This window comes from Copadichromis virginalis, linkage group LG11 (genome assembly GCF_057382275.1).
Source record: "Copadichromis virginalis isolate Kocher_CV1m ecotype Utaka linkage group LG11, C_Virginalis_male_GT1.1, whole genome shotgun sequence".
In the NCBI taxonomy this organism is placed as follows: Eukaryota; Metazoa; Chordata; class Actinopteri; order Cichliformes; family Cichlidae; genus Copadichromis; species Copadichromis virginalis.
This window is the reverse complement of record NC_140628.1, coordinates 17079650-17105354: the sequence shown is the minus strand read 5'-3', so window position 1 is coordinate 17105354 and position 25705 is coordinate 17079650. Positions and strand designations below refer to the sequence as shown.

Here is a 25705-nt window from a genome sequence, read left to right as displayed (position 1 = left end):
CTTACAGCAGCTGAACGAGTGTCAGCGTGTGTTCATTGTTAACATCTCTGCAGAAACCATTACCAACACCGCCACCGCGACCCTCACCCCCTCCCTTCTTGCATAAACATACATTAGCTAGACAGTTTTTTGTTTCGTGCTAACACGGCACCGCGATCGGAAGGCTTACCAGAAGTCTCATCTGTCATCAGCTGAGAGAGTGTGTAAGCCGTCCATCAGCACTCTTCAAATCTCACCTGTCTCACTCTCTATTCGCAAAATATGGCCCGAAGGCTCACGTGAACAGGTCAGGAGGCGAGTCAAGTCAAAAGGACTATAGTCCTCATTTCAGACCTCCATATTAAGGTTGACAAATTAGCCCCGTGTAACACAATACCGCTCTCCCAGAGTGCTAAAAATATTCCTGCTTGTGCCACTTTTCTTCCAGAAAACTCCAATTGGCAGCACTACATTTACAACCATTAAGTGCTCCACTCCACAGACATAAGGCCCATTCTTTCTTTTTTTTAATGGAACAAGAAAGAGGAAACAAATGAGCACAAAGAAAGTGTTATCCTTTCCATAAATGTGCAGAGCTATGGTTTCTTTTACCACTGCATGAGAACCTAGTTCAGTTCCTCCCTCTTGTTTCTCTTAAGTGTCCACTGTGAATATTCGAGGGTGAGTCACAGACATCTGGACTCACTTAGCTCCCTCTGAAGAGGCAAATTCTGGTCTGGGCTCAGAGCCCATGGTGGGTTAGGCCAACGGTAGCACATGTGCTGCACAGACTGCTCGGTAGGGGTGGCTGTACTGGCATCAGTGCACGCCTTAAACTGAAAGGCATGCATTGATGCATGGGGAGTTTCATAAGTACTCCCATCCAGTTATTGTTACAGTTACCCGCATACTGCAACACTACATGAATTTAAGAATTTGTTTGTGCCCTTTCCAGGTACAGTTTCAGTCTGTTGCTTTTTCTGCAGACTACTTTCTGCCATGACTTGAAAGCGAGTGTAGTTAAAGGAGAGGTGCTCATTAGATAACACTTATTTTCTCAGGATGACAACATGAATCCATATATATTCGAATTATATCAGTATTCTAATAGAAAAGTTTGAGTCTGTGTTTATTAGCAGCAAAAAAAAGAAGCGTTATCACCACGTACAGCCCATAGTAAAGAACCTCACTGAAGCAAATGCACACGTTTGGGAGGGAAAGCGTTAAAGTATGTGTGCGAATGTGCTGATCTGCTCTAGTGAGGTTAAACCGCTGTTAAACTGATTTAATGGCTTAATGGTTGAGTGGGATAGGCTGGAGGTTGGGTGCAACCATGAAGAGCTGTAAAGGGCCATTGAGTGTTATGCCCTCCACCCCACCTAGCTCAATAAATCTCTTCATCTTGCGTAAGACAAGAGTGAAACATCAAACCAGCTATGGGATGAACATCTGTTTTCTAGTAGATGCCTACAAATTGCTTGTGATGAGGTCTAGAACCTTGAACTGTTGCACATCAAGGCTACTCTGTAAGGATGGTTATCAGGAAAAAGGATAAAGAAAATGAGAGGAACTCCACAAGATGATATAAAACCTGAGGCATGTTAAGCATGTTGCTTCCAGACAGTGGCTCACAGACCACTGGAGGGACCGGTGTAAGGCATGTGCACTAATGACTTTGTCCTTGAAAGCAGCTCCTTTTTACTGCCGAGGCTGCAGTTTGCCTAGTAAACTTTCAGCAGCAGGACAAAGTAACCGAGGAGTGGCGATAGATGGCTGTGCTAGATTCAGCAAGGTAGAGGACAAATCACAGCATTACTTGACAAAGAAAGACCGGATCATCATCGTTTAATTGTGTAAACAGGTACTGATCTGATTGGAGAGAGCCCTGACAGACAGTTTCAGAGGGTGCAGACTTTAACAATATGGCCCATCCTAAAAAGTAGAAGAGCTTTTATTGTGCAAACAGTGAACTCTAGTGGCAGCAGTGTTGGTTCCCTTCCCTAAATTTAGCTCTGTGGTGCACTTCGCTTAATCATCTCTCTCTGCAGGCAGGGAGGAGCATATCATAAGATGGATAGATGGATGGTAGGAAGGTGCGGAAATTCTTGCCAAGATAAATCAGTCACTGTTGCAACTTGCAAGGGAAAATATGCCTTCATTCCATTTTAGGGCTGAGGCCCATTTCCCACATGGAAAACACACCCAGTAGACCAATATATCTGCAGACTACGAAAAAAGAGAGTACTTTAATTATTCTGTTTTTCATCAGTTTATCATCATGTCCACCATCAAATCCTCCAAAGTCCAACTATCACTTAATTTCTGTTCATACGCTTTTCTCGTTCTCTTGTTTCTATCCTTTTCTTTTTCCCCATTACTCATATCATCTCTTCTCTTCTCTACCACCAGCATTCGAGGGTAGAGGTAGGTGCTGGCAGTAAATATGTAGCTGGTCAGTATCTCACTGCATGGAGGCTGTCTCCCCTCCCTCAATGTTTGTGCACCATCACATCTTTCCCTTGTCTTTTTTGCTTTCCCTCACTTGTTTTGTTGTCTGGTTGCAAAAGCACAGCGCATCTGTTGCATAAACAATGAATTCAGTTAACTGAAATCCAAAAGGTTAAATCATTTTTTCTAACCCTTGATGGTCTCTTATTTTATTTAGAGTCCTATTCATTATGTGTCAGGCTGCCAGCTGCCAGCAGTCGGGCTTGGCTGCTCGTAGCTATGGTTCTTGACATGTGTAGAATTGTGCTCAAAGCACTGTAGAGAACTTACAGTACGTGACTCTGCAGGTGTTTTAAGCCGTCAGCTTTCAGCAAACTGCACCACAATTTGAGTTTGCAAATCTCACGTGGAACAGGTTATTCCAAGTTGTATCATCATGAATCCCTTTGACATATTCTCTGCTGTGTTTTCCTTTTTTTTTTCCCCACCGTGACAGTCACAGCGTCATGTGACAGACCTGTATGAAGACCTTCGAGATGGACATAACCTGATCTCGCTGTTGGAGGTCCTCTCTGGAGAAACACTGGTGAGTACAGTCTCTTGATTTTTGTCAGTTATTCTTTCGCAGTCCTCCAGCATCCAAACCCAAACCTAATCCCGACTAACTACACAAGGATTACTTTAATGAGGTCGACCTGGAATGCCACCCCTGTGGCAACAAAATGTAAAATATTAGCTGCCAAGTTGTCAGTCAAGAGCTTAACCTGAGCTGAACTACGCTAAGCAAACACCTCTTAACTTCCTTTTCAGTGTACCGTCCTCTTCTTCCTATTTCACTCGATATATTTAAATTACTTTCTTCTACTTCTCTCTTTGTTTTGCGTAACGCTTATGTATTTCATATCCTGGGGTTCAAAATTGTACACAAAGCTTTTCTGCTGCTGCTGCCCTCCACCGGCTTCAGCTCTGCTCATTTTCACAATGCATCCATAGCTATAACACATTGCTACCACTTTAGACTGTGTGCGTGTTTGTGAACTGTGCTCCTATCTGATCGACGGTTCTTCTTTTCTGCTCCTCCTTCTCCCGTTTGCCTTCCTTTAACCTTCCTCTGTGTGTGCTGATCATTGCCGTCTGGCCTTCGCCTCCTCTCCTTTGCACTGCTCTTGCTGGGGCTAGCCGAGGGAGAGAGACATGGCCAGGAGCGTTCGGTTGGTGAGTGGGTTTGGAACTTACAGTAGGCATTATGTTTTTGTTTTAATGATTTATCGGCACTTTTCCGGTTCTTTGGCTGCGCATGGTATCCACGAACTTCAAGCCATGATGAGTTCTGTTGCTGGGACTTTTTTGTTTCTTGTGCTGACAGGCTTGCTTTCATCATGTAGCTGCTGTGAACGTATACAAGAAAATATTTAGTTTGATTTCTGTTTGTTTGAGAATTTCTCCTTGATTTCTGTTTGAGAAGCCCAGAAACAAGCCACGCAACATGATTATATATTTGCTTCCTGACAGATGGCTTAAATTTGGCTTAGCTAATGCAAATTTCCCATAAGTTTATTTTTTTGTTTCTCTGGTAAACTAAAGGACTAAGACGGAGAAAGGAGAACAATTTCACCTCTCTATTAAATGTTTTTCATTTTCATTTTGATTTTTACATCATACATTTTTTGTTTTTTATTTGTTGCTATTGGTCCTTTCTAATGGCAGTAGCACTGAGTACCGAGTGTCTGCAATGTAACTAAACACTTCTTTATCTGTTCTTTCACCTCTTCAGCCTAGAGAGAAAGGCCGCATGCGATTCCACAAACTTCAGAATGTACAGATAGCACTGGACTTCCTCAGACATCGGCAGGTATGATATGTATAACGATACATCAAACCCTTAAAAACCAGACTGCGAATATCAATCGTTAGAAGATGACTGATAGTTTCAGCTGTAATCCTGCAAGTAACGTGAGTGTTTTGCTTTCTTAGGTCAAACTGGTTAACATCAGAAACGATGACATAGCTGATGGGAACCCTAAGTTGACCCTGGGGTTAATATGGACCATCATCCTCCACTTCCAGGTCTCCTCTTCTGTCAGTGTTATGTTTCATTATATTATTGCTGTCTACCTCTGTCTCTGGGATTTGAACCTCTCGGCTGCTGCTTCCCATCTCCTTGGAGCCAATCAGAGGGGACTCTGCTCTTCAAAACCTCTCATAAAGGACTTTTTTTTAATCAATTGCTCTCATTAAATCATATTCCTCATAGAAGTATTATTTTAACATAAAAACTTTAGTCAGGTATTTAGAGTTTAGTAGCTAATACGAACCGTTTAAACAAATATAACACTGTCAGGGTGTGTTAGTGTGAGTCAATCTCTCCCTGACTCCCAGGGGGAGGGCGTGTCAGGTTGGAGTGCACAGCTTGATGGCATCCTCCACGCCCTACCACATACTCTCCAGGCCTTTCTTTCTGCCTTTCCTGTGTACGCCAAAAGCTGCCAGGCAGAAATCCCTGGGTGATAGCCTAATAGTCACGGCCTCACCCTCAGTCATATAAAAATGGTTGAGGTTTTGATTGCAGAAAGCTGAAGCTAAGCAGAGAGGGAAAAAAAGGTGAGAGTGGCGTGGTTTGATTATGGCATTCTGGTAAAGATAGTATTGTGCCCTCTAGATACACACTGCGTTCCCAGAGTCTTTATACTTTTATACAATAGAGGCAAAATAAGAGAGCTGGGCTGTGGCTGCTGATGAGTCATAAAGGCTCCAGACTAAAAGGGAAGAGAAAAACTACTCCCCACAAATCTGATCCGATTATCCTAAATTAACTTGATCACAAAGGAAAGAAGATGGTTTGATCCAAGAAATCTTTGGAGGATGATTTTAATTGCAGATTTAATTGCCAGTCTCGAGATACAGTAATGGGGTGAGTATTAGTAATGACGTAATGATGGCTTTATACTTTTTATTTTCTTATTTTTGTTTTTTTACTGAATTGAATATTTAAAGTGTTATCGCATCTGTAGAACAGAGCTATTAGAAGAGAAGAATCTGAGTTTAGCTCGCCCATTTACACTTCATTTACCCTCAGTTAAATTGGAAAAAAAGAGAAAAACCAAGACTGCTATGACTCATCTTTCCTACCATCAAAATCCCCAAATGAAACGTTATCCAGATGCCACAGACACAGTGGTGTTTTCCAGCAATCCGTCAGGCAAAACTCGACTACCTCCTGTGAAACACAGACACTCTGTTCTCAGCCATGAAATATATTAAAGGTGAAATGACTAAGGTGTCAATTAAGGTGGTGTTGAGCAATTCTGTTTAAACTGGACCTATTGTGACTATTTTCAGTTCCATTTTTTAACTTGAATTCCACTAAAGTTTCTTTCAAACCAGCTTTCTTCTGATTGGCTGCCTCTCGAAAACAGCTATATTTAAGAAAAGCATAATAGGTCCACTTTAAACTGCATCTTTTGGGTTTCCACTAATGATGGATTGCTTCCACATTCCTTGCGTTAGCCACAAATCCTCTCTGTCTTCCACAAGTGTTAACGCTCTTTTGCATGAAACTGTTACAGATCTCAGATATTCAGGTCAACGGCCAGTCAGAAGACATGACGGCCAAGGAGAAGCTGCTGCTCTGGTCTCAGAGGATGACAGATGGCTACCAGGGCATCCGCTGTGACAACTTCACCACCAGCTGGAGGGATGGCAAACTCTTCAATGCTGTCATACACAAGCACTAGTGAGTGTGCACAGTTTTTTTTTTTTATGGAAAATAAGCCCAACGCCAATGGCAACAAATATGCTAGTATTACATAGAACAAACTGAAAAGCCCGCTGCAGGTCCCTGTACCGACCCTGTTCCAAGCCTGCACTGCCAACATAACAAGACTTAACATATTTAAGACTGACATAATAGCATTGTCTCCAGAATGGAGCACTTTCTCATAGCTTTTTTGCACGGTCTTGTCATGACACACAACCATCCATCCATAAGTTTTATTCAGTATAGAGTGCACTGGAGCAGGAGTGTGATGTTGGAACGCTTTCAGATGTCAAATTACACTTTATAGTGCCAGTTTAAGCCTGCACTGTAATTAAACTCGGCCTCAGCATTGACAGAAAGAATTTTTTTTAGACATGATAAGCACAAGTGGCTGTTAAAAGCTACTATGGCTGATTTATTTTAACTAAGAGACAATAAGTCACAGCATATAGCTCCTTCCATACAGAGCCTCAACATACTGTGCATAGCTGCAAACGTATTTACTTTGTTTGAACTCAGTGATACAGTTGGACTATTTTTGCCACGATCTCCCTTTAAAAATGCCTCTTATAGATACTTTTCCGCACCTGACTGTGCACATGCTCATGCTGCTTCAATAAAGAGCCTTCATGCAGATTCCAAGCCTTAAGGCTTAGAATACCACTGGTAGGTGTTGGCCCCGAGTAACTCTGTGCCTCCTTTGGCTGCGTTATAAGATGGTAATTCCTGCGTTAAATGCAGCTGGCTTGTTAAATTGTTGGGAACCTAAGTTTGAAAAGCTAAATCCAAAGCTCTTTTTGTTGAAGCCTAAATATGCTACATCCCACAAATCTGTTGTGGGTCTTCTTAGTAGAATTAGTGGGTGCTTTGTGTGTTATTATCCTGGGAATTGAACATGCGTGCATTTCTCAGGATATCCGCAAATGAAGTGAAGTATTTTGTTGGTCCTAAAATGACGGTATTCATACATAATTCCAGAGTACAAATGGGACAAAAGCTACATTTCATAAGACAGAGGTGTATTTCTTTAGATCCATTATTAGAAAAGAAAAGAGAAAAGACTCTTGCAGGGGCAAGTTTTCTTGAACTTCAGCTCGTACCTGCACTGTTTGTTTTTTTTCTTTTTGTAGGAGGCTGCTGAGGCTGGCTCATTGCTGCCTTTCATGCAGGTCAGGGGTGTGGTGTGTGGGCGTAACTGTAGCACTCTGTGTCTGCTACATGAAAAGTGTAATGTTACTTGGTGCTGAGGCATAACTCAGGGTAATCTACTGTCGAACTGTCATTCATCCGGCGAATTCAAGATTTTCCAGGTTTTCTGCACATGTGTGATGGTTTCCAGCGTGGATTTGCAGAGACGCAGCTGAAGTTAGGTTTCAGGGCAAAGAATTCGAGCAGGGATCACAGCTAAAGGATTAAGCAGATCCTCTGAAGATGATGGACACCTGAGACAATGCCAGGATGCATTTACATGCAATGGGCAAGCCTTAAAAAAGATTTGCTCAAATTAACGCACCTGTTAACTACAGTCGATACAGCTTTTGGACCTTCTTGTTGGTGTTAAAATGCTCAGTGTGAGGAAGAAGTCTAAAAAGAAGAAGGGAAGCCTGGGCTTCATTAGGAACTTGTCAGAAAGTGTCAGCGATGTGGACAACAGGGTGGTCATGTTGTGTGAGGATATCCCATCAGAGGGATCTTCCTGGGACTCAGGACGGGGCTCTAATAGCTCAGGGGCCCGCTCAAGCAGCGAAGAATTGGGGCATGGATGGAGGTCCCGAAGCTTTCACGGAAGAGGGGGTCAGAGCATGAGCAGTCCACCAACGCCAATAAAACAATACTCTGTTCGAGAAATCCGTCATGCTGTGTCTTCTCCTGTGTACAGATACAATGGGGACCATTCCACTCTAACGATGAGAGATTTGTATGTATCTGCATATACTCTCTTTTGCTTGCACGTTCGAATTTGTAGATTTGGAAATGTCTTTAAAACTGCCGATTGAAAATTTTGTAATGGGGATTGCGTGCATGATAGATAAGGAGATAAGGCGAGGCATTCAATCATCCTGCTCTGTACTCTGGAAATTTGAACTTTTGCCTCTTGTGGGAGTGAAGCTGCGGCTGGTTGCCAGCCTAACTTGTGTCAGCTTTGATTATGTTAGCTGCTCTGTAAATTACATTCCACCTATAGATGCTCTGACATCTGCCAGAAAGCGTCAAACACCCTGAGGACAAAAAGGCAGGTGCTCATGCAGCTCTGTCAGAAACTGAACAGGCGGGCTCTCCTACAGCATTCAGCCACAGGCAGAGGGTCTAAGACAGGGGCGCTAAACTCATTTTACACCGTGGACCACACATAGCCCACATTGGTCCAAAGTGGGCCGGACCAGTGAAACTACATGATAAATGTGTAAAACTACAGAAAATATTCTGGTAGTTCATTGCTCTGTGCTTTTATTATCAAATATAAAGTTTTCATTCATTCACATTAATATGTTTACTGTGGAATCCATGCCCCACTTAACATTTTCTAAAGCTGTCCAGTGGGCCAGACTGGAGTCTTTGCTAGGCCGATTCTGGCCCCCGGGCTTTATGTTTGACACCCCTGGTCTAAGAGGTTCTACTGCTAATATGCTGTATTGGGGTCATGTTTATGAAACGTGCTGGCAGAGACTGCATTAATTCTGCAAATGCATTCAGGTGTGATATTTATCTTCCTATCATTTTCCTCTGAGTTGAGGCATTGGTGGTGTCATTTTATATGTGCGCCAAGCTGGAAGCGTTTCTAGTCCTTTCAAATGCAGCTTTTTTGAAGACAACATCCTACTTACCCACTGGGGACTTCTCAAAACCAGTGCTTTTGAGAAGTCTGATGTTATTACACGTTAGGATATAGAATCAAATGTTATTGGGAGTTATTCTGAACATTGGACTCGCGGGCCTTGTGGCCTTGTGGGTAATCAGTTGCATTTTTGTGTTCCGTAGTCCCAGACTCATCAACATGGGCAAAGTGTATCAACAGACCAACCTGGAGAATCTAGAACAAGCCTTCAGTGTGGCTGAGAAAGATTTGGGTGTGACCCGCCTGCTGGACCCTGAAGGTAAAAGTGTTCAAAAATGTGTTCAAACAGACACAGACAACCTTTTTTTTTTTTTTTTAAGACCGATTTCAGCTGAAGTAATTCTGTTACTCACAAACTCCTGGTGACTATGTCACATCACATAAATTTACCATATCCTTTCAGATGTTGATGTCCCACACCCAGATGAGAAATCCATCATCACTTACGTGTCCTCCCTGTATGATGCCATGCCTCGCACTGATGTACACGACGGCATGAGAACCAACGTAAGGAAAACATGGAGACAGTGAAATAAAAAAATAAAGCGTCGCAACATGAACGCGCACTTTAATTTGATCTGATGGAATGCTCTATTAGATTTAATCAGGACTGAAGAAGCTTGTGACTGTGCCTAAACTTAGCTTTTGTAGTCAGTTTTATTCTTATCCTGTTAAAGCTTCAAAGACAAATTGAAGTCTTGTGAAAGTAAGTATCACAGGAAATGAACAACCTGTGGTGTTTACAGCTACCAAGACAGTGAGGATTTGAACATTTATTGTCACCCATTGTCTGTTTATAGAAAAACATGTAGCTTCCGCACACGCACAAACTCATTTACTTGATTCAGTGTCCAGAGTTTAAAGTTGAGCTGTGTTATAGTGAATATTGAATACATCTGAGGACTTTTTCTTTTCACATTACTGTCCTCACAGGCGTGGCTATGACCCCACGTACATGAAATCCAAAAAAACGCTAAAAAAACCATGCTCCTTTCTGTCTGGCCCCACTTATTATTTCTCCCACTTTCCTCCTTCAGCAGTTCACACTTTAACAACCTCTCCTCTAGCCTCTGCTTCTTTGTCTACTCGCATAAGACCTGGATTGTTGCCACCTAATTGAGTTTAGGGTTGTGTGTGAGTGAACTAAAATGGAGATGCAGGAGAAGAGCCCTCCTGTTTCTTGTTGTTAAACTCGCAGCTATCTTTTCTGCTGTGCTGGCTGCAGGAGCTGGAGCTGCGCTGGCAGGAGTACTACGAGCTGGTGACTGTTCTGCTCCAGTGGATCCGTCACCATGTCATGATCTTCGAAGAGAGGAAGTTTCCTGCCAGCTACGAGGAGATAGAGGTGAGACGATATGCTAAGGATATGCGCTTATTTTGTCTCTAGGCCAGGGATTTTGTTACAGGCATGTTTGCAGTTGAGCAATATCGAAAGACACACCGATAAGTTCTCATTATGTTCTTAAGAAACAATTAAAACATAGCACCTGTCTCAAAAATGGGAATACGTTTGCAGCCATCCATTATTGGATCAAAGGACATGCTTACATAATGTCTGGCTGTAGGCAGATAGAGACAACTATACTCACAAGCATTGTTGTACTGAAGGTGGGGCAGTGCTGGAGCTGAGAAAAGACAGCCATAAGGCAGATAATGCTTAAGTTAATCCTCGGGAGAATCACCACTCCCTGTCAGCACTCCCTTTACAAAAGCATAGCGTGACTTTAGTATTTTTCTACATTTCTTTGAACGTCTGTATTAGTAGAATATTTGTATTAAAAGTAGCAGGCTAGGGTGTTCTTTTTAATATACTCAATCAAATTCATTTAGACACTTTGGGGCAGAAAGATTTCCGAGGCTAAATGAGTTTATTGTGGTCACAGGAATGTGTGAATACTGTTTCACCCCACTGCTGGTCACAGAGCTGTCACAGGATGTGTTACTTTATTGTATTCATACTCATATAATTAGGGTTTTACCATCTGACAATTCTGATTTAAAAAAAAATACCAGGAACTTTTATAGATAATTTGAGGTCTATAAAATTATTAGAATGAATAAAGGGAAATCTAATTTAAAAATAAACAATTTCTTTGTGTTTCTTTTTTTCCCTTTAAGCTTCTTTGGCGCCAGTTCCTGAAGTTCAAAGAGACAGAGCTGCCAGTGAAAGAGACTGATAAGAGCCGCTCCAAACACATCTACCAGTCCTTTGAGGCAAGTTAACCAACAATCATTTAATTTAATAAGTTGAATTCTGTTCCGTTCCTTCAGCACTGTTATACCAACGCTTCACAACTAAATGCTTTCTACTTCCATATACAGAGTGCAGTGCATGGTGGTCAGGTCAAAGTCCCTCCAGGCTACCATCCCATTGATGTGGAGAAGGAGTGGGGTCGACTCCACGTGGCCATTCTTGAGAGAGAACGACTCCTCAGGATCGAGTTTGAGAGGTTGGGACAGATTTATAAGACATATGATGATTGTGATCAAGATTGAATTGCATCAGTTTTTCTTTAGCAAGGACTGCTGTGCTAACAACAAACTGCAAAAGAAAAATCCCTTGAGAGCCATATTTAATAAGAAGGTGGTGATATAATTGTCAACCTTACTGGGAATAATGCACAAATATACCAAGTTATAAATAAAACACATGTGACGCATTTGTTTTTCTAAAAATAATAAAGAGTTTAACTCTTCATAGTTAACTTTGGGAAAAGAGCTAAGCTAACATTAAATCCTAGTAAGGGACATATTTTCAACTGGAATAAACAGATGATCATAGGCTAGTAAACTAAATCCATTTAAAACACAAAGACACAGTTTTATCAAAGGCATTTCATGATAATTGACAAAAGGCAGTGAGCCTGTTGCCTGTCTTTAGCTTTATTAAATTAGCCAGTTATGTTCATTGGGGAATGGCAAAATAATATCCAGTTGCATTTTATTCATTATATATTAATATTTGAATGGTTAAATAAATAATTGCCTTCATTTTCCCCCTCTCGAGTAGCCAAATTGTTTAGCACATTTGTTCTTTTCTGGTAGCTAAAACATTCTAAGAGTATTTTTCTGCATTTGTGGGTTGCTCTATAATGAGATAAAAGGGTTGTGTTCCCCATAACTGGACGCACATAAAGACATAATTAGGTATGAGAAAATTGTACATTTTTGTGTACTTAGAACAGCGTTGTGTCACGCTTGGGACAAAATGGGATGGTTTCTTGTCACAAGACAGCCCCGTCATGTTGCAGTCTCGCAGCCTTGTTTATGGAGTTCTCTGGGATGTGGAATGACTGAATGGACTGACCGGACTTCTTTGTAAGAAAGGCATTTTTGTCCCCCTCTGGGCACGTACGTGGCAGAGTAATGGGCGTGTGAGAGCCAAGAAGAGCCAACTTTTTCATAGCTTGAATTGAAATCTGTTGAGAAGAAATGCGATATGGCTTTTGTGACTGACCCTCACAAACTGGAGTATCTGCTGCAACGCAGGGTCCCGTAAGTGTTGTGAAGGTTTTGTTGTGAGCTCTGGCGTGTGTTACACGATGGGCGTTTAGCTATTAAATAATGGGGAGGACAGTTTATCCATTTTCCTCTTGATTTAATTTGATTGCTCTGATCATATCTAGACTCGAGAGACTTCAGAGGATTTGTGGTAAAGTCCAGAAGGAGTCAGGAATGTGTGATGAGCAGCTTACCCACCTGGAGACCCTGCTGCAGACGGTGAGTTAAACTGCTATGTGTTACTGCAGTATGAGTTGACAAACTGACATGAAATCCAGAAACCGAGTGATTAGTGTACAAAGGGAAAGAAAAAATCACAGGAATGCATTTTCCAGTCACTGTCATTAGCATTTTTTTGTATCCTGATGTGCGTGACCAACTAAGAACAAGGCTAAGATTAATACTTTAATTGGCTTCCTTTCCTCCAGGACATCCGTCTGCTGAATGCAGGGAAACCAGCTCAGCACGCAGCAGAGGTGGAGAGGGAGCTGGACAAGGCAGACAATGTCATTCGCCTGCTCTTCAATGACGTGCAGGTACTCAAGGATGGGCGCCACCCTCAGGCTGAACAGATGTACCGCAGGTGAGTGCTGTGTGTGTGCTGAATTTAAGTGAACTTTCAAAATAGAAAGCTGAAAAAGCAAGGGCATTGTCAACTAACTGCTGTCTGTCTGTACTTGTGTGTGTCTGTGTTTTTATTTTTCATTGACAGAGTTTACCGCCTCCATGAGCGCTTGGTGAATTTGCGCACTGACTACAATCTTCGTCTGAAGTCTGCCGTGACTATTACCCAGAGCGTCCAGCAGACCTCCGTGAAGGGACGGCCCGAGTTGGATGACGTAACCTTGCGTTATGTTCAAGATCTCTTGGCCTGGGTGGAGGAGAACCAGCGCCGCATCGATAACGCAGAGTGGGGATCTGATCTGCCTTCGATGGAGTCCCAGCTGGGCAGCCACAGAGGCTTGCATCAGACCGTGGAGGACTTCAAATCCAAAATCGAACGGGCTAAGGCTGATGAGGTAGTGTTTCTATCGGACCACTAAAAAGTCTACATACGGATTTTAAGTATGTATAAAAGTGGTTCCCTATTTCCTAATAATGTCATTTTGTGGTTTTCATATACAATAGACCCAATTATCTCCTGTCAGCAAGGCCACATACAGAGAATACCTGGGAAAACTGGACCTTCAGTATGGCAAACTACTGGTAAATATTCATAAATAATCTGATTTCAGATTTTAATCACTCAGCACAAAAGGTTGAAGCTATAAATATAAGCTATGGATCTTTAATCAGCTGTAAATATTCCTTCTTCTTTTTTTCAGAACTCTTCCAAGTTCCGCCTAAGAAATCTGGAATCACTGCATGCCTTTGTCAGCGCTGCTACTAAAGAGCTGATGTGGTTGAATGACAAAGAAGAGGAAGAGGTCAACTTTGACTGGAGTGACAGGAACACTAACATGACAGCAAAGAAAGACAATTACTCGGTGCGTTTAAGAAGTAGAACCAAATCTAAAATTTCACAGTTGCTCATTTTTATCCCCTAATCCTGCCCTGTAGATTCACTGACAGATGTTCAACAAATAAGCAGATTTTCAACTACATCTGTTCAATTCTTCAGGGTCTCATGCGAGAACTGGAGCTGAGGGAGAAGAAGGTCAATGACATCCAGACTTTGGGAGACAGACTTGTCAGGGATGGACATCCAGGCAAGAAGACCATTGAGGTAATTGCAGTAGTTAATCCAGCTGAGCAGAAGACATCTGCATGCAGAATATAGACCTAAATGTGTCCAAACTAATGCACTGTCATTGTCATATCTTCTTGATCTCTACCAGTCCTTCACAGCTGCCTTGCAGACTCAGTGGAGCTGGATCCTCCAGCTGTGCTGCTGTATAGAGGCTCATCTCAAAGAAAACACAGCCTACTACCAGGTATGGAACACAGATATTTAGGAATATAAATCTCCAGGATAATCATCCCTCATATTTATAGAGTCAGGAATATTGTCCGCCTCATGTGATCTCCTTCTTTACAGTTCTTTGCCGACGTTAAAGAGGCTCAGGACAAGATGAAGAAAATGCAAGAGAACATGAAAAAGAAATACAGCTGTGATCGCTCTACAACAGCCACACGCCTAGAGGATCTGCTGCAGGATGCTGCGGTATGTACATGTTCAAATGCATCGTACCGCACACACACTTTAATAAAAGCATCAAGATAGGGGTCTGCTTTCTTTTACTGTAATCTAGTTTAATCTTCTTTTCAACAGGAAGAGAAAGAACAGCTGAATGAATTCAAGACTGTGGTGGCCGGCCTGAACAAGAGATCCAGGTCAATCATCCAGCTGAAACCACGAAACCCCACCACTTCCATCAAAGGCAAACTGCCCATTCAGGCTGTCTGTGACTTCAAACAGCAGGAGGTTGGATTATTTCCACTGTGGAAATGCTTAATCATTCACCATTGCAATCATGATTGCCACAGATCCTGAGACTACATCTACTTTAATATATCCTGGCTTCTTTTCAGATCACTGTCCACAAAGGAGATGAGTGTGCACTCCTCAACAACTCTCAGCCCTTCAAGTGGAAGGTCTTGAACCGTTCTGGACACGAGGCGATGGTGCCTTCTGTCTGCTTCATTGTACCTCCTGTCAACAAGGAGGCTGTGGACGGTGTGTCCAGGTGTGGCTATAAAATTGATCCCCTATGTGACGACGACATCTTGGCTTGATCATGTCAATTATTTAATTTGTTTTTTCTTTTGTTCCCATAATGCACAATATTGTCCTACTGTAGTCTGGATGCAGGTCATCAGGGAATGGTGTCCATGTGGCAGATGCTCCATATAAACATGAAGAGTCTACTGTCATGGCAGTACCTGATGAGAGACTTCACACAGATACGCTCCTGGAACATCACAATGGTTGGTACCAATGTTCCCTCTAAGCTGCGCACGTGCGCAATTGTGCACTGCTGGCACGGTCTCTGTGCAGAGAAAATCTGTGTTGCGCACAACAAAAATCTAACCTGAATTGAAATTAAAATGAATAATTTAACAATTCTGTTTTGCAGTGTTAGTCAGTAAGTGACTGGCTGCTCCCATATGGGATTAGAACGATGCCACCTTATCCCATAGTCCAGCAAATGATGCGATTTACATTCGTATATACGCAGCTAATCAACATGGTTGACAGGCTATGACAGCGTCCTTATGTGCCGACGCCGGTGTTTTAGCTAGCAAAGCGGCGTGGCTGATGTGGAGTGAAGCCACATTAATGACAACGTGAACAACCATTGGAGATGTGAGCAGGACAGACGAAACAATTAACGGAAAAAGTGTGGACTTTATACCAGTTTTTAAATTGTGTTGATAGGCCACGTAAAACCAGAGTTATGATAAAAATATATGCAATCTTTGTTTGTTTTTTCCTGAATACTATTGTTGTTTATATTTACTGCGGGAATAAACGGTAAAAACGGCGTTTTATAAGAAAAAAGGCTCGAAAGCGCTCTCCACCTGTGAGCAAAAACAAACTCCACCCCCTCTCCCTTTCCTATTCGTCCAAAAAAGTACCATGTCGACCAATCAAAAAATGATATGGCAACGTGGCATCTAGTTGTTAAGAAACGGTGGGAAATTTTAGGAGTGACGGTGGTGCTTTGAGATGTGAGAGATTTGAGACGTTTAGCGCAAATCTTGTGTAGTTAGTGTTTAGTGTAGTTTTTGTTGTGTGTGTCAGAACAATGAGGCGACTGCTGAATGTTACAGGTGTTACAGCAGTGATACATCTCCTGTTGTCAGGCCTGCAGTTTCAGGCTGTTCTCCTTTATCTCATAGTGGACAGAAATTATTTTTTTGGAGTGGCACAAATAATTTGTGTGGCATCAGATTTGATGCAGAACAGCTGATTGTTCTAAAAATAGTTTGAAATGTTTATTTAAAAAAAACCGCCTTGGCTGCATTTAAAAAAAAATAGCTGCAAAAAACTTTGTTTGCCAAACTGAGTTACTTTAAAAAGAAAGAAAGTTGTGTTTTCAAAATTGGAGTTCAAGTTATTTTTACTTCCAATAGTGTTAACATACTACACAGGTCAATGACTAGATTTTTTTTTACATTTTCATTGCAAGTGGGCTAAAGCAGTTAATTAAAAGTAGTCTAACATAAATGCTGTAATTTGATCATTTTAATAAACCATGTCACTTGGATGGATTAGATGCCGGCGTGACCACAGTGCACACGTCTGATTGCCGCTCACAGTGGTCCAAGGGATCGCTCAGGGAGTTTGTGTGTTCGCTCAGACACGTGAAAAATTAGAGGGAACATTGGTTGGTACTAAAGTAAAAGTATCACCTAAAACTTGTAGAGCTGACAAAGAGGGGAACTTCATTGTGGTTCATTCCATGTTTGGAAATGGAAATTCCATTTCAGTGTGTACCAAGTTTGGTGTAGCTGACGATAAAAGGGGCCTTGTTTGTGCTTTGACGACATTGCGCCAAGTCCTGTCTCCTAATTCCTCCACTGCTTCTCTTCATTGTGTGCAGTTAAAGACCATGAAGCCAGAAGAGTACAGGCTGATCATGCGGAATCTGGAGCTTCACTACCAGGACTTCATGCGTGACAGCCAGGACTCGCAGCTGTTCGGCCCCGATGATCGCATGCAGGTCGAGGACGACTACACCAAGTCCACCCAGCATTTCGACAACCTGCTTCGCTCCATGGAGAAAGGTGAGATCTGATTTTAACAAACTGATTTTAATGATTCATAGTTTTACCGAGGTCAAGTGTGTAGCAACTGAACAGTATATAACTGTCAATTCACCTTTCAGGAATAATGGTCGTTAGGGTTAAAGGTGAGTGACTTAAAGCAAGCACAAACTACTGCTCACCAAACTAATATGTGTACACGCCTTCCAGCCTTTGATGGAATGTCCCAAAACACGGGTTTGTCTTTAGTCATGTGTGAGTGCATGTTGCTTTGATTTTCAATATGCATTTTTTTGTGGCAGCTCTGCACCAAGTAGAATATGTGTTCTGATTTTAGGTACTTGGGTAATGCAGATGTTGTGTATGCTATAGATATGGCTGGAGCTGCGTGTATTTTACACATCATATATGAAGAACTGCATGGAAGGTGTGACACAGGTGATCGAAAACATTACAGTGCAGCAGTACAGCATTATCTATTTGTGGACATGACATCTTAGGATGTGTCATATTAAAATTGAATTGAATGTTTCATACTAACAAGAATAGTTCAATTTCAGAGTGCTTTAATTTCACAGCCATTGCTGGTAGGTAGCGTAACAACAGCAGTGACTTTTGCAACTCGACATTCATGCAAAAGTATGGGATGAGTTTGACTATCGATAGTCTTTATTAGTCCCAGAGTTGGGAAATTCAAATATAGCCTTTTCAAAACGGATGATCTTTTCTATTCCTACGATTCTAAACTAATACAAATGTGTTCACAGGTCAACAGAATGAGACTCTGTGTAAGAACTACATCTCTGAGCTGAAGGACCTGCGTCTGCGTATAGAGGACTGCGAGGCTGGTACTGTGGCACGCATTCGCAAACCTGTGGAAAAAGAGCCTCTCAAAGAGTGTATTCAGAAGACCACAGAGCAGAAGGTACAGAGCTCAAATTTAAATGTGTTCTGTGCAGAAATGGCAATGAGGCATCAAATGAAACCAAAAATAGCTGTGCTGTGGTTAAAAGACGGATAGGTTTGTTGGATAGTTGACTAAATGTGTTATTGATGAGAAGCAAAAGTAGCTAACTGAACCAGAATCCATGCAGAAGGATGGAGTGGGGGTTGAATTAATGAATCGTTGCAGTAGGTTTAAAATGTGGAAACGCAGCAGAGAATTAAAATCAATTTAAGTGCTTAACAGCTTATATGTAATTCAATGAGAGCTGGGATGCTGGCGTCAATCCAGCAGCTGTACAGCCCTGCTAGTAGGTGAAGTTCAGCTTAGGGCTTTGTGCAAAAATAAAAGTTTTGAGTTATTTGAGTTTGGTTGACACATAAAAATGGGGTTAAATTGTTAACGATGGCAGAAAACTTGCCATGTGCCTCTGGTTCCTGCTCTCCTCGAGCTTAGTTTAATTAAAATTTTAAATGTTCCTTTTTTTCTTTCAGTTGTTCATAGTCGGCTGGCTTGGATTTTTTTGGGTTTTTCTTTGTTCTTCATGCTTGTCTTCTCTGTTGTACAGAAAGTTCAGGGAGAACTTGACAGCCTTAAGAAGGACCTTGATAAGGTGTCTGTTAAGACACAAGAAGTCTTGGCCTCCCCTCAGCCTTCCACCTCAGCTCCTGTGCTGCGGTCAGAGCTCGACCTCACTGTACAGAAGATGGATCATGCCCACATTCTTTCCTCTGTTTATCTTGAGAAGTAAGTCCCTAAAAACTGACTGCAAAGAGAAAATGTGCTGTTTTCTAGTGCACTTAGATCTCCTTAATTAATTTATTGCTCCTTGTCTCAGGCTAAAGACTGTGGAAATGGTCATCCGCAACACACAGGGTGCTGAAGGCGTTCTCAAGCAGTATGAGGACTGTCTGCGTGAAGTTCACACTGTGCCCAGTGATGTCAAGGAAGTAGAGACTTACAGAGCAAAGCTTAAGGTAAACAATACATGACTTATTTTCTTGCCAAGCCTCTTTTTACAGAAATCTTACTTATGTTACAAAGAACTATTCTCAATTGATTCTGTTTAAGAAATAGAAGTCACACTTTTAATAGTAGGTTTGCCCGGTTCTGATGTATTTACAGACTGTTTATTGGTGTTCTTTGTACAAAACCTGCAGAAAATGCGCACTGAAGCTGAGGGTGAACAGCCAGTGTTTGATTCCCTGGAAGAAGAACTGAAAAAAGCCTCTGCCGTGAGCGACAAGATGGCTCGTGTGCACAGCGAGCGCGACGTTGAGCTCGACCACTTCCGCCAGCAGCTGTCCAGCCTCCAGGATCGTTGGAAGGCCGTGTTCACCCAGATCGACCTTCGCCAGAGAGAGCTAGAGCAGCTCGGCCGCCAGCTCGGTTACTATCGTGAGAGCTATGATTGGCTAATCCGCTGGATTGCCGATGCTAAGCAAAGACAGGAGAAGATTCAGGCTGTGCCTATCACCGACAGCAAAACGCTGAAGGAGCAACTTGCCCAGGAGAAAGTATGTTCAACGATCTAATATTAGCACCATTATTTGCTTTATTTTCGAGTGAAACTGCTGAGATTAACTTTTATTTGAACCCTTTTCCTTTCAACACAGAAACTGCTGGAGGAGATCGAACAGAACAAAGACAAAGTTGATGAGTGTCAAAAATACGCTAAAGCATACATTGATACTATCAAGGCGAGCCTGAAATAACACTATTCTGCATATTTTTTTCGATAAATCTTGCAGTTTAGAGCATTTACTGAAATAACCTGTAATGTGTTTCATGCTAATAGGACTATGAACTCCAACTGGTTGCCTACAAAGCTCAGGTGGAACCTCTTGTCTCGCCCCTCAAGAAAACCAAACTGGATTCAGCTTCTGACAACATTATTCAGGAGGTGAGTTTATGAGTACTGGAAATCATTACAGAAAAAAGGTAATTTTTTTTTTTAATTGAAGGTTAACTCTACCACTAACCACTGACCCTGTGAAAACAATATTCCTGAAGCTGTTGCATTTCTAAATGTTATTTTTTTCTCTCCTGTATCAGTATGTAACACTGAGGACCAGGTACAGCGAACTGATGACTCTGACTAGTCAGTACATCAAGTTCATCACAGACACGCAGCGCCGCCTGGACGACGACGAGGTGCGTGACAACTGGCCGAGGATCCCAAACAAACTAAATTCTATCTAACATTAACCTAACAAACCAATCAAACTGACATCTAACCAACACAGATGAGAAATTGCCAGTCACTGAACCACAGGCATGCAAGCACGCACTTTTCTTTGTGTGTTTTATGCACACACAAACCCATATATACATTATATTTAATGTACAGGTGACAAATAGATTCTTTACACTGGTTATGCGTGAAACATTGGCCTGCTGTAGCTGATATTTTTTCCAGTGAAATACACACGTAAGGCTAATATCTAATAGGGATTAGTTAAAATGGTATTTAAGGTTATTAAAAATACCAGAAAACAAACAGTGTATAAAGCTCATTCACCCACGTGGATGCAGTATGAAAGTAGATTTGTTAAGTTGGAGTGTTAGGTTCTCCATTTCCATCCATTCTGTGTGTTGTGTCATTTATAGACTTAGAACGAGGGGTTCTTTCTTTCACTCTTTTCAAGCTTCCTTTTTCTTCCTTCGCATTAATTCCCGAGGTCAAACCCAAAGTTCTGATCTAAGGTTCAACCTGGTTATCATGATCTTCAGCTCGCTTTCTTTTTCCACAGTAACACAACTTTAAAGTGTTACATTATTTTCTAACCCTGATGTTTTGTTTCCTTCTTTGCCTCTCTTAACTGCTTGCCAGTGCTTTGCCATGATGAATGCTTAACCTGTGCATTAAAGAGGTAAATTATTCAGTGTTTTTGGGGTACCTACCGACCCTATTACTTTCATCATCCTTTGTCTCTGTCAAACTCCATCGGACATTTTTTTCACTCCATTCTTTATATAAACACTGCAGCCATTCATACTGTCTCAAAGTCACTAATATTCTTACTAACAGCTCATCCTGTAAATTTACAACTTTTCCTGAAATTAACACAGCCATAAGCGAGCTTCCTAATATACACTGGGTTGACTTGAGCCTCTTATCATTGACTTCGCCTTTGCTTTCTCCATTTTGTCACAAATAGTGATTTAAAGAACCCCCAGTGCATGGGATAAGATTAAAAAAAAAGAGTGGTGATTTCTAACATTAAACTATTTCAACAAACCTCACTTAAGTTTTCTCACAAACTTTCAAATGCAGGAAACATGAGCATTAGAAGCTCGCCATAAATTCTATTCATGAGTGTGGTGAATCCATTTATAGTGCTAATTTAAACAGTTTAATTGATCCAATTTTATGGCACAGATTGACATAGTTCAGTTACAGCTACAGTCACATGCCATGTTTTTCTTGCTGTGTTGTGAAGTGATATTTTGTTCCCATACATTAATAGATCCACTGCCATCTGAATCGTTTTACTTGCATCGTGAATTTAACATGACTTTGATGAATGTGCATCTAATTTGCAACTAGTGAATGATCTTTTACTAAGCTAATTTTAACATTAACATTGCCTGGGTAATACAGTACATTTAGATGCTTGTTGCAGTGTGTGTTTTGGCTGTGATTACCACAGTACTTACAATTTTAATTCACACTGCTTCGAGCAGGTCAAATGTGATGTATTACCTTTAACCTGTCATGCTTGATTATAATCCTTTCTTTACCATTTGCTTCCACTAATGCAGAAAGCTGCAGAGAAACTCAAAGCAGAAGAGCGGAAAAAAATGGCCGAGATGCAGGCAGAGTTAGACAAACAGAAGCAGTTAGCTGAAGCTCACGCGAAGGCTATTGCCAAAGCTGAGAAAGAGGCTCAAGAGCTGAAGCTCAAAATGCAGGAAGAAGTAAGCAAGAGAGAAATTGCTGCTGTAGATGCAGAGAAGCAAAAGACCAACATCCAGCTGGAGCTGCAGGAGCTCAAAAATCTCTCAGAGCAGCAAATCAAGGACAAAAGTCATCAGGTAGATGAAGCGCTTCACAGCCGGACTAAGATCGAAGAGGAAATCCGCCTCATCAGGATCCAACTCGAGATAACACAAAAACAAAAGTATACCGCCGAATCTGAGCTCCAGCAGCTTCGCGATAGAGCGGCTGAAGCAGAAAAACTCAGAAAGCTTGCCCAAGATGAGGCTGAGAAGCTCCGTAAACAAGTAAGTGAAGAGACGCAGAAAAAGCGCCAGGCTGAAGAGGAACTCAAGCGCAAATCTGAGGCAGAGAAGGAAGCTGCTAAACAAAAGCAAAAAGCTCTGGAGGACCTTGAAAACCTCAGGATGCAGGCCGAGGAGGCTGAAAGACAAGTGAAGCAAGCAGAGATTGAAAAGGAAAAACAAATCAAGGTCGCTCATGAGGCTGCACAGCAAAGTGCTGCAGCTGAACTCCAGAGCAAGCACATGTCATTTGCGGAAAAGACCTCAAAGTTGGAGGAATCACTCAAGCAGGAGCATGGTGCTGTCCTTCAGCTGCAACAGGAAGCAGAACGCCTCAAGAAACAACAAGAAGACGCAGAAAATTCCAGAGAAGAGGCTGAAAAAGAGCTCGAGAAATGGAGGCAGAAGGCTAATGAGGCTCTTCGTCTGAGGTTGCAGGCCGAAGAAGAAGCTCACAAAAAGACCCTCGCTCAAGAGGAAGCTGAGAAACAAAAGGAGGAGGCAGAGCGTGAGGCTAAAAAGAGAGCCAAAGCCGAGGAGTCAGCCCTGAAGCAGAAAGAAATGGCTGAAGAAGAGCTTGAGAGGCAGAGGAAGATAGCCGACAGCACAGCCCAGCAGAAACTCACTGCCGAGCAGGAGCTCATTCGACTCAGGGCGGACTTTGACAACGCAGAACAGCAGAGATCCCTCCTTGAAGATGAACTTTACCGCCTGAAGAATGAAGTCGCTGCAGCTCAGCAACAAAGGAAGCAGCTAGAAGATGAGCTGGCCAAAGTTAGGAGTGAAATGGATATCCTCATTCAGCTGAAGACTAAGGCAGAAAAGGAGTCCATGTCTAATACAGAGAAGAGCAAGCAACTACTTGAGGCAGAAGCTGCCAAGATGAAGGACCTTGCTGAGGAGGCAAGCAGGCTTAGAGCCATTTCAGAGGAGGCTAAGCATCAGAGGCAGATTGCTGAGGAAGAGGCAGCTCATCAGAGGGCAGAAGCTGAGAGAATTCTCAAAGAGAAGCTGGCTGCGATCAGTGAGGCCACTCGCTTAAAAACAGAGGCCGAAATTGCCCTGAAAGAGAAGGAGGCAGAAAATGAGAGACTCCGGAGGCAAGCTGAGGATGAGGCTTACCAGAGGAAAGCTCTTGAAGACCAGGCCAACCAGCACAAGCAAGAGATTGAGGAAAAGATTGTGCAACTCAAAAAATCCTCTGAGGCAGAAATGGAAAGACAGAAAGCCATAGTGGATGACACACTCAAACAGAGGCGAATTGTCGAAGAAGAAATCCGGATTCTTAAACTCAACTTTGAAAAGGCCTCATCTGGAAAACTGGATCTGGAGCTGGAACTGAACAAGCTGAAAAACATTGCAGATGAAACCCACCAAAGCAAGATCAGAGCCGAAGAGGAAGCAGAGAAACTGAGGAAGCTTGCCCTTGAGGAGGAGAAGAGGAGGAGGGAAGCAGAGGAAAAGGTGAAGAAGATTGCTGCTGCAGAGGAAGAGGCCGCCAGGCAGCGTAAGGCAGCCCTAGAAGAGCTTGAACGGCTGAGGAAGAAAGCAGAAGAAGCCAGAAAGCAGAAAGATGAGGCTGACAAAGAAGCTGAAAAACAGATTGTTGTGGCCCAACAGGCAGCCCACAAATGCAGTGCAGCAGAGCAACAGGTTCAAAGCGTCCTTGCCCAACAGATAGAAGACAGCATCACACAGAAGAAGCTCAAGGAAGAGTATGAGAAAGCCAAGAAGCTGGCCAAAGAGGCCGAAGCTGCTAAGGAGAAAGCAGAAAGAGAGGCAGCTCTCCTTCGTCAGCAAGCAGAGGAGGCAGAACGGCAGAAAGCAGCCGCTGAGGAAGAAGCCGCAAACCAAGCCAAGGCTCAGGAAGATGCCGAGCGACTGAGGAAGGAAGCTGAATTTGAAGCTGCCAAACGAGCCCAAGCTGAGGCTGCAGCGCTCATGCAGAAGCAGCAAGCTGACGCTGAAATGGCAAAGCACAAAAAGCTGGCCGAGCAAACGTTAAAACAGAAGTTCCAAGTGGAGCAAGAGCTCACAAAGGTTAAGCTGAGGCTTGATGAAACTGATAAGCAAAAATCTGTCCTAGATGAAGAACTCCAGCGCCTCAAAGACGAGGTCGACGATGCCGTCAAACAAAGGGGCCAGGTGGAGGAGGAGCTGTTCAAAGTCAAGGTCCAGATGGAGGAACTGCTCAAACTGAAAAATAAAATTGAGGAGGAAAATCAGCGTCTGATTAAGAAGGACAAAGACAGCACACAAAAACTGCTTGCTGAAGAGGCTGAGAACATGAGAAAGCTTGCAGAGGACGCTGCTAGGCTTAGTGTGGAAGCGCAAGAGGCTGCACGCTTGAGACAAATTGCAGAAGATGACCTTAATCAGCAACGGGCACTTGCGGAAAAGATGCTCAAAGAGAAAATGCAAGCAATTCAAGAAGCATCTCGACTCAAGGCTGAAGCAGAAATGCTCCAGAAGCAGAAGGACTTGGCTCAGGAGCAGGCTCAGAAGCTGCTGGAGGATAAACAGTTAATGCAGCAGCGCCTGGAGGAGGAATCCGAGGAATATCACAAGTCACTGGAAGTAGAGCGAAAAAGGCAATTGGAGATCATGGCTGAAGCTGAAAGACTCAGACTTCAGGTTTCTCAGCTCAGTGAAGCCCAGGCCAGAGCTGAAGAAGAGGCTAAAAAATTCAAGAAACAAGCCGATACAGTTGCTGCCCGTCTTCACGAGACTGAAATTGCTACCCAAGAAAAAATGACTGTAGTGGAAAGACTGGAATTTGAGAGACTAAATACCAGCAAAGAGTCCGATGATTTACGCAAAGCTATTGCAGACCTAGAGAACGAGAAGGCTAGACTGAAAAAGGAGGCTGAAGAACGTCAAAATAAGTCTAAAGAGGTATTGTGTCAAAAATGGCATAACAGAGCAGCTTATGTCATTGTTAACTCTATCAAAAAGCTAACTCACTTCATTCTTAAAGTTTCCTCTGTTCCTTCCTTACACTAATCATATCACCATATTTTTTACTGAATATGATTTAATTTTTTTCACAGTGCACTGTGCTCATGCAGAAAACAACCTGAATGTGCAGCCGTATCATGCAATGTTGACATGCTTCATTTTTTCTTTCAGTTTCAAAACTCATTTATCCCTTAGCTTGTGACAAAATTAAAAACAAACATTATTATAAATACAGTTCGAAAACCAGATGAACTGTTCAGCAATTTGAGCAACAGAGGGAAATAGAGAAGATCTACACTAACTCGAGGGACAGTATAACCTTCATTGTGAATACTGTGTTGCCACTGCA

The 25705-nt window shown here is 42.4% G+C and overlaps 1 protein-coding gene across 1 annotated transcript in view; it reads left to right on the top strand.

The window, feature by feature from the left end:
* LOC146698304 (plectin-like) overlaps positions 1-25705 on the top strand; it is a 60356-nt gene that overhangs the window by 23757 nt on the left and 10894 nt on the right. Inside the window, exons 3-33 of the mRNA XM_085473373.1 lie at positions 2389-2403; positions 2924-3013; positions 4202-4279; positions 4402-4506; positions 5994-6160; positions 9164-9279; positions 9424-9527; positions 10246-10365; positions 11139-11234; positions 11343-11470; positions 12647-12740; positions 12950-13104; positions 13234-13540; positions 13650-13727; positions 13847-14008; positions 14143-14247; positions 14360-14455; positions 14560-14685; positions 14794-14946; positions 15054-15208; positions 15323-15449; positions 17069-17252; positions 17354-17377; positions 17999-18156; positions 18743-18921; positions 19013-19151; positions 19335-19691; positions 19791-19874; positions 19973-20077; positions 20230-20328; positions 21940-25293. Of these exons, the coding sequence (XP_085329499.1) occupies positions 2389-2403; positions 2924-3013; positions 4202-4279; positions 4402-4506; positions 5994-6160; positions 9164-9279; positions 9424-9527; positions 10246-10365; positions 11139-11234; positions 11343-11470; positions 12647-12740; positions 12950-13104; positions 13234-13540; positions 13650-13727; positions 13847-14008; positions 14143-14247; positions 14360-14455; positions 14560-14685; positions 14794-14946; positions 15054-15208; positions 15323-15449; positions 17069-17252; positions 17354-17377; positions 17999-18156; positions 18743-18921; positions 19013-19151; positions 19335-19691; positions 19791-19874; positions 19973-20077; positions 20230-20328; positions 21940-25293 (7260 nt within the window). The remainder of the gene's footprint in view (positions 1-2388; positions 2404-2923; positions 3014-4201; positions 4280-4401; positions 4507-5993; positions 6161-9163; positions 9280-9423; positions 9528-10245; positions 10366-11138; positions 11235-11342; positions 11471-12646; positions 12741-12949; positions 13105-13233; positions 13541-13649; positions 13728-13846; positions 14009-14142; positions 14248-14359; positions 14456-14559; positions 14686-14793; positions 14947-15053; positions 15209-15322; positions 15450-17068; positions 17253-17353; positions 17378-17998; positions 18157-18742; positions 18922-19012; positions 19152-19334; positions 19692-19790; positions 19875-19972; positions 20078-20229; positions 20329-21939; positions 25294-25705) is intronic.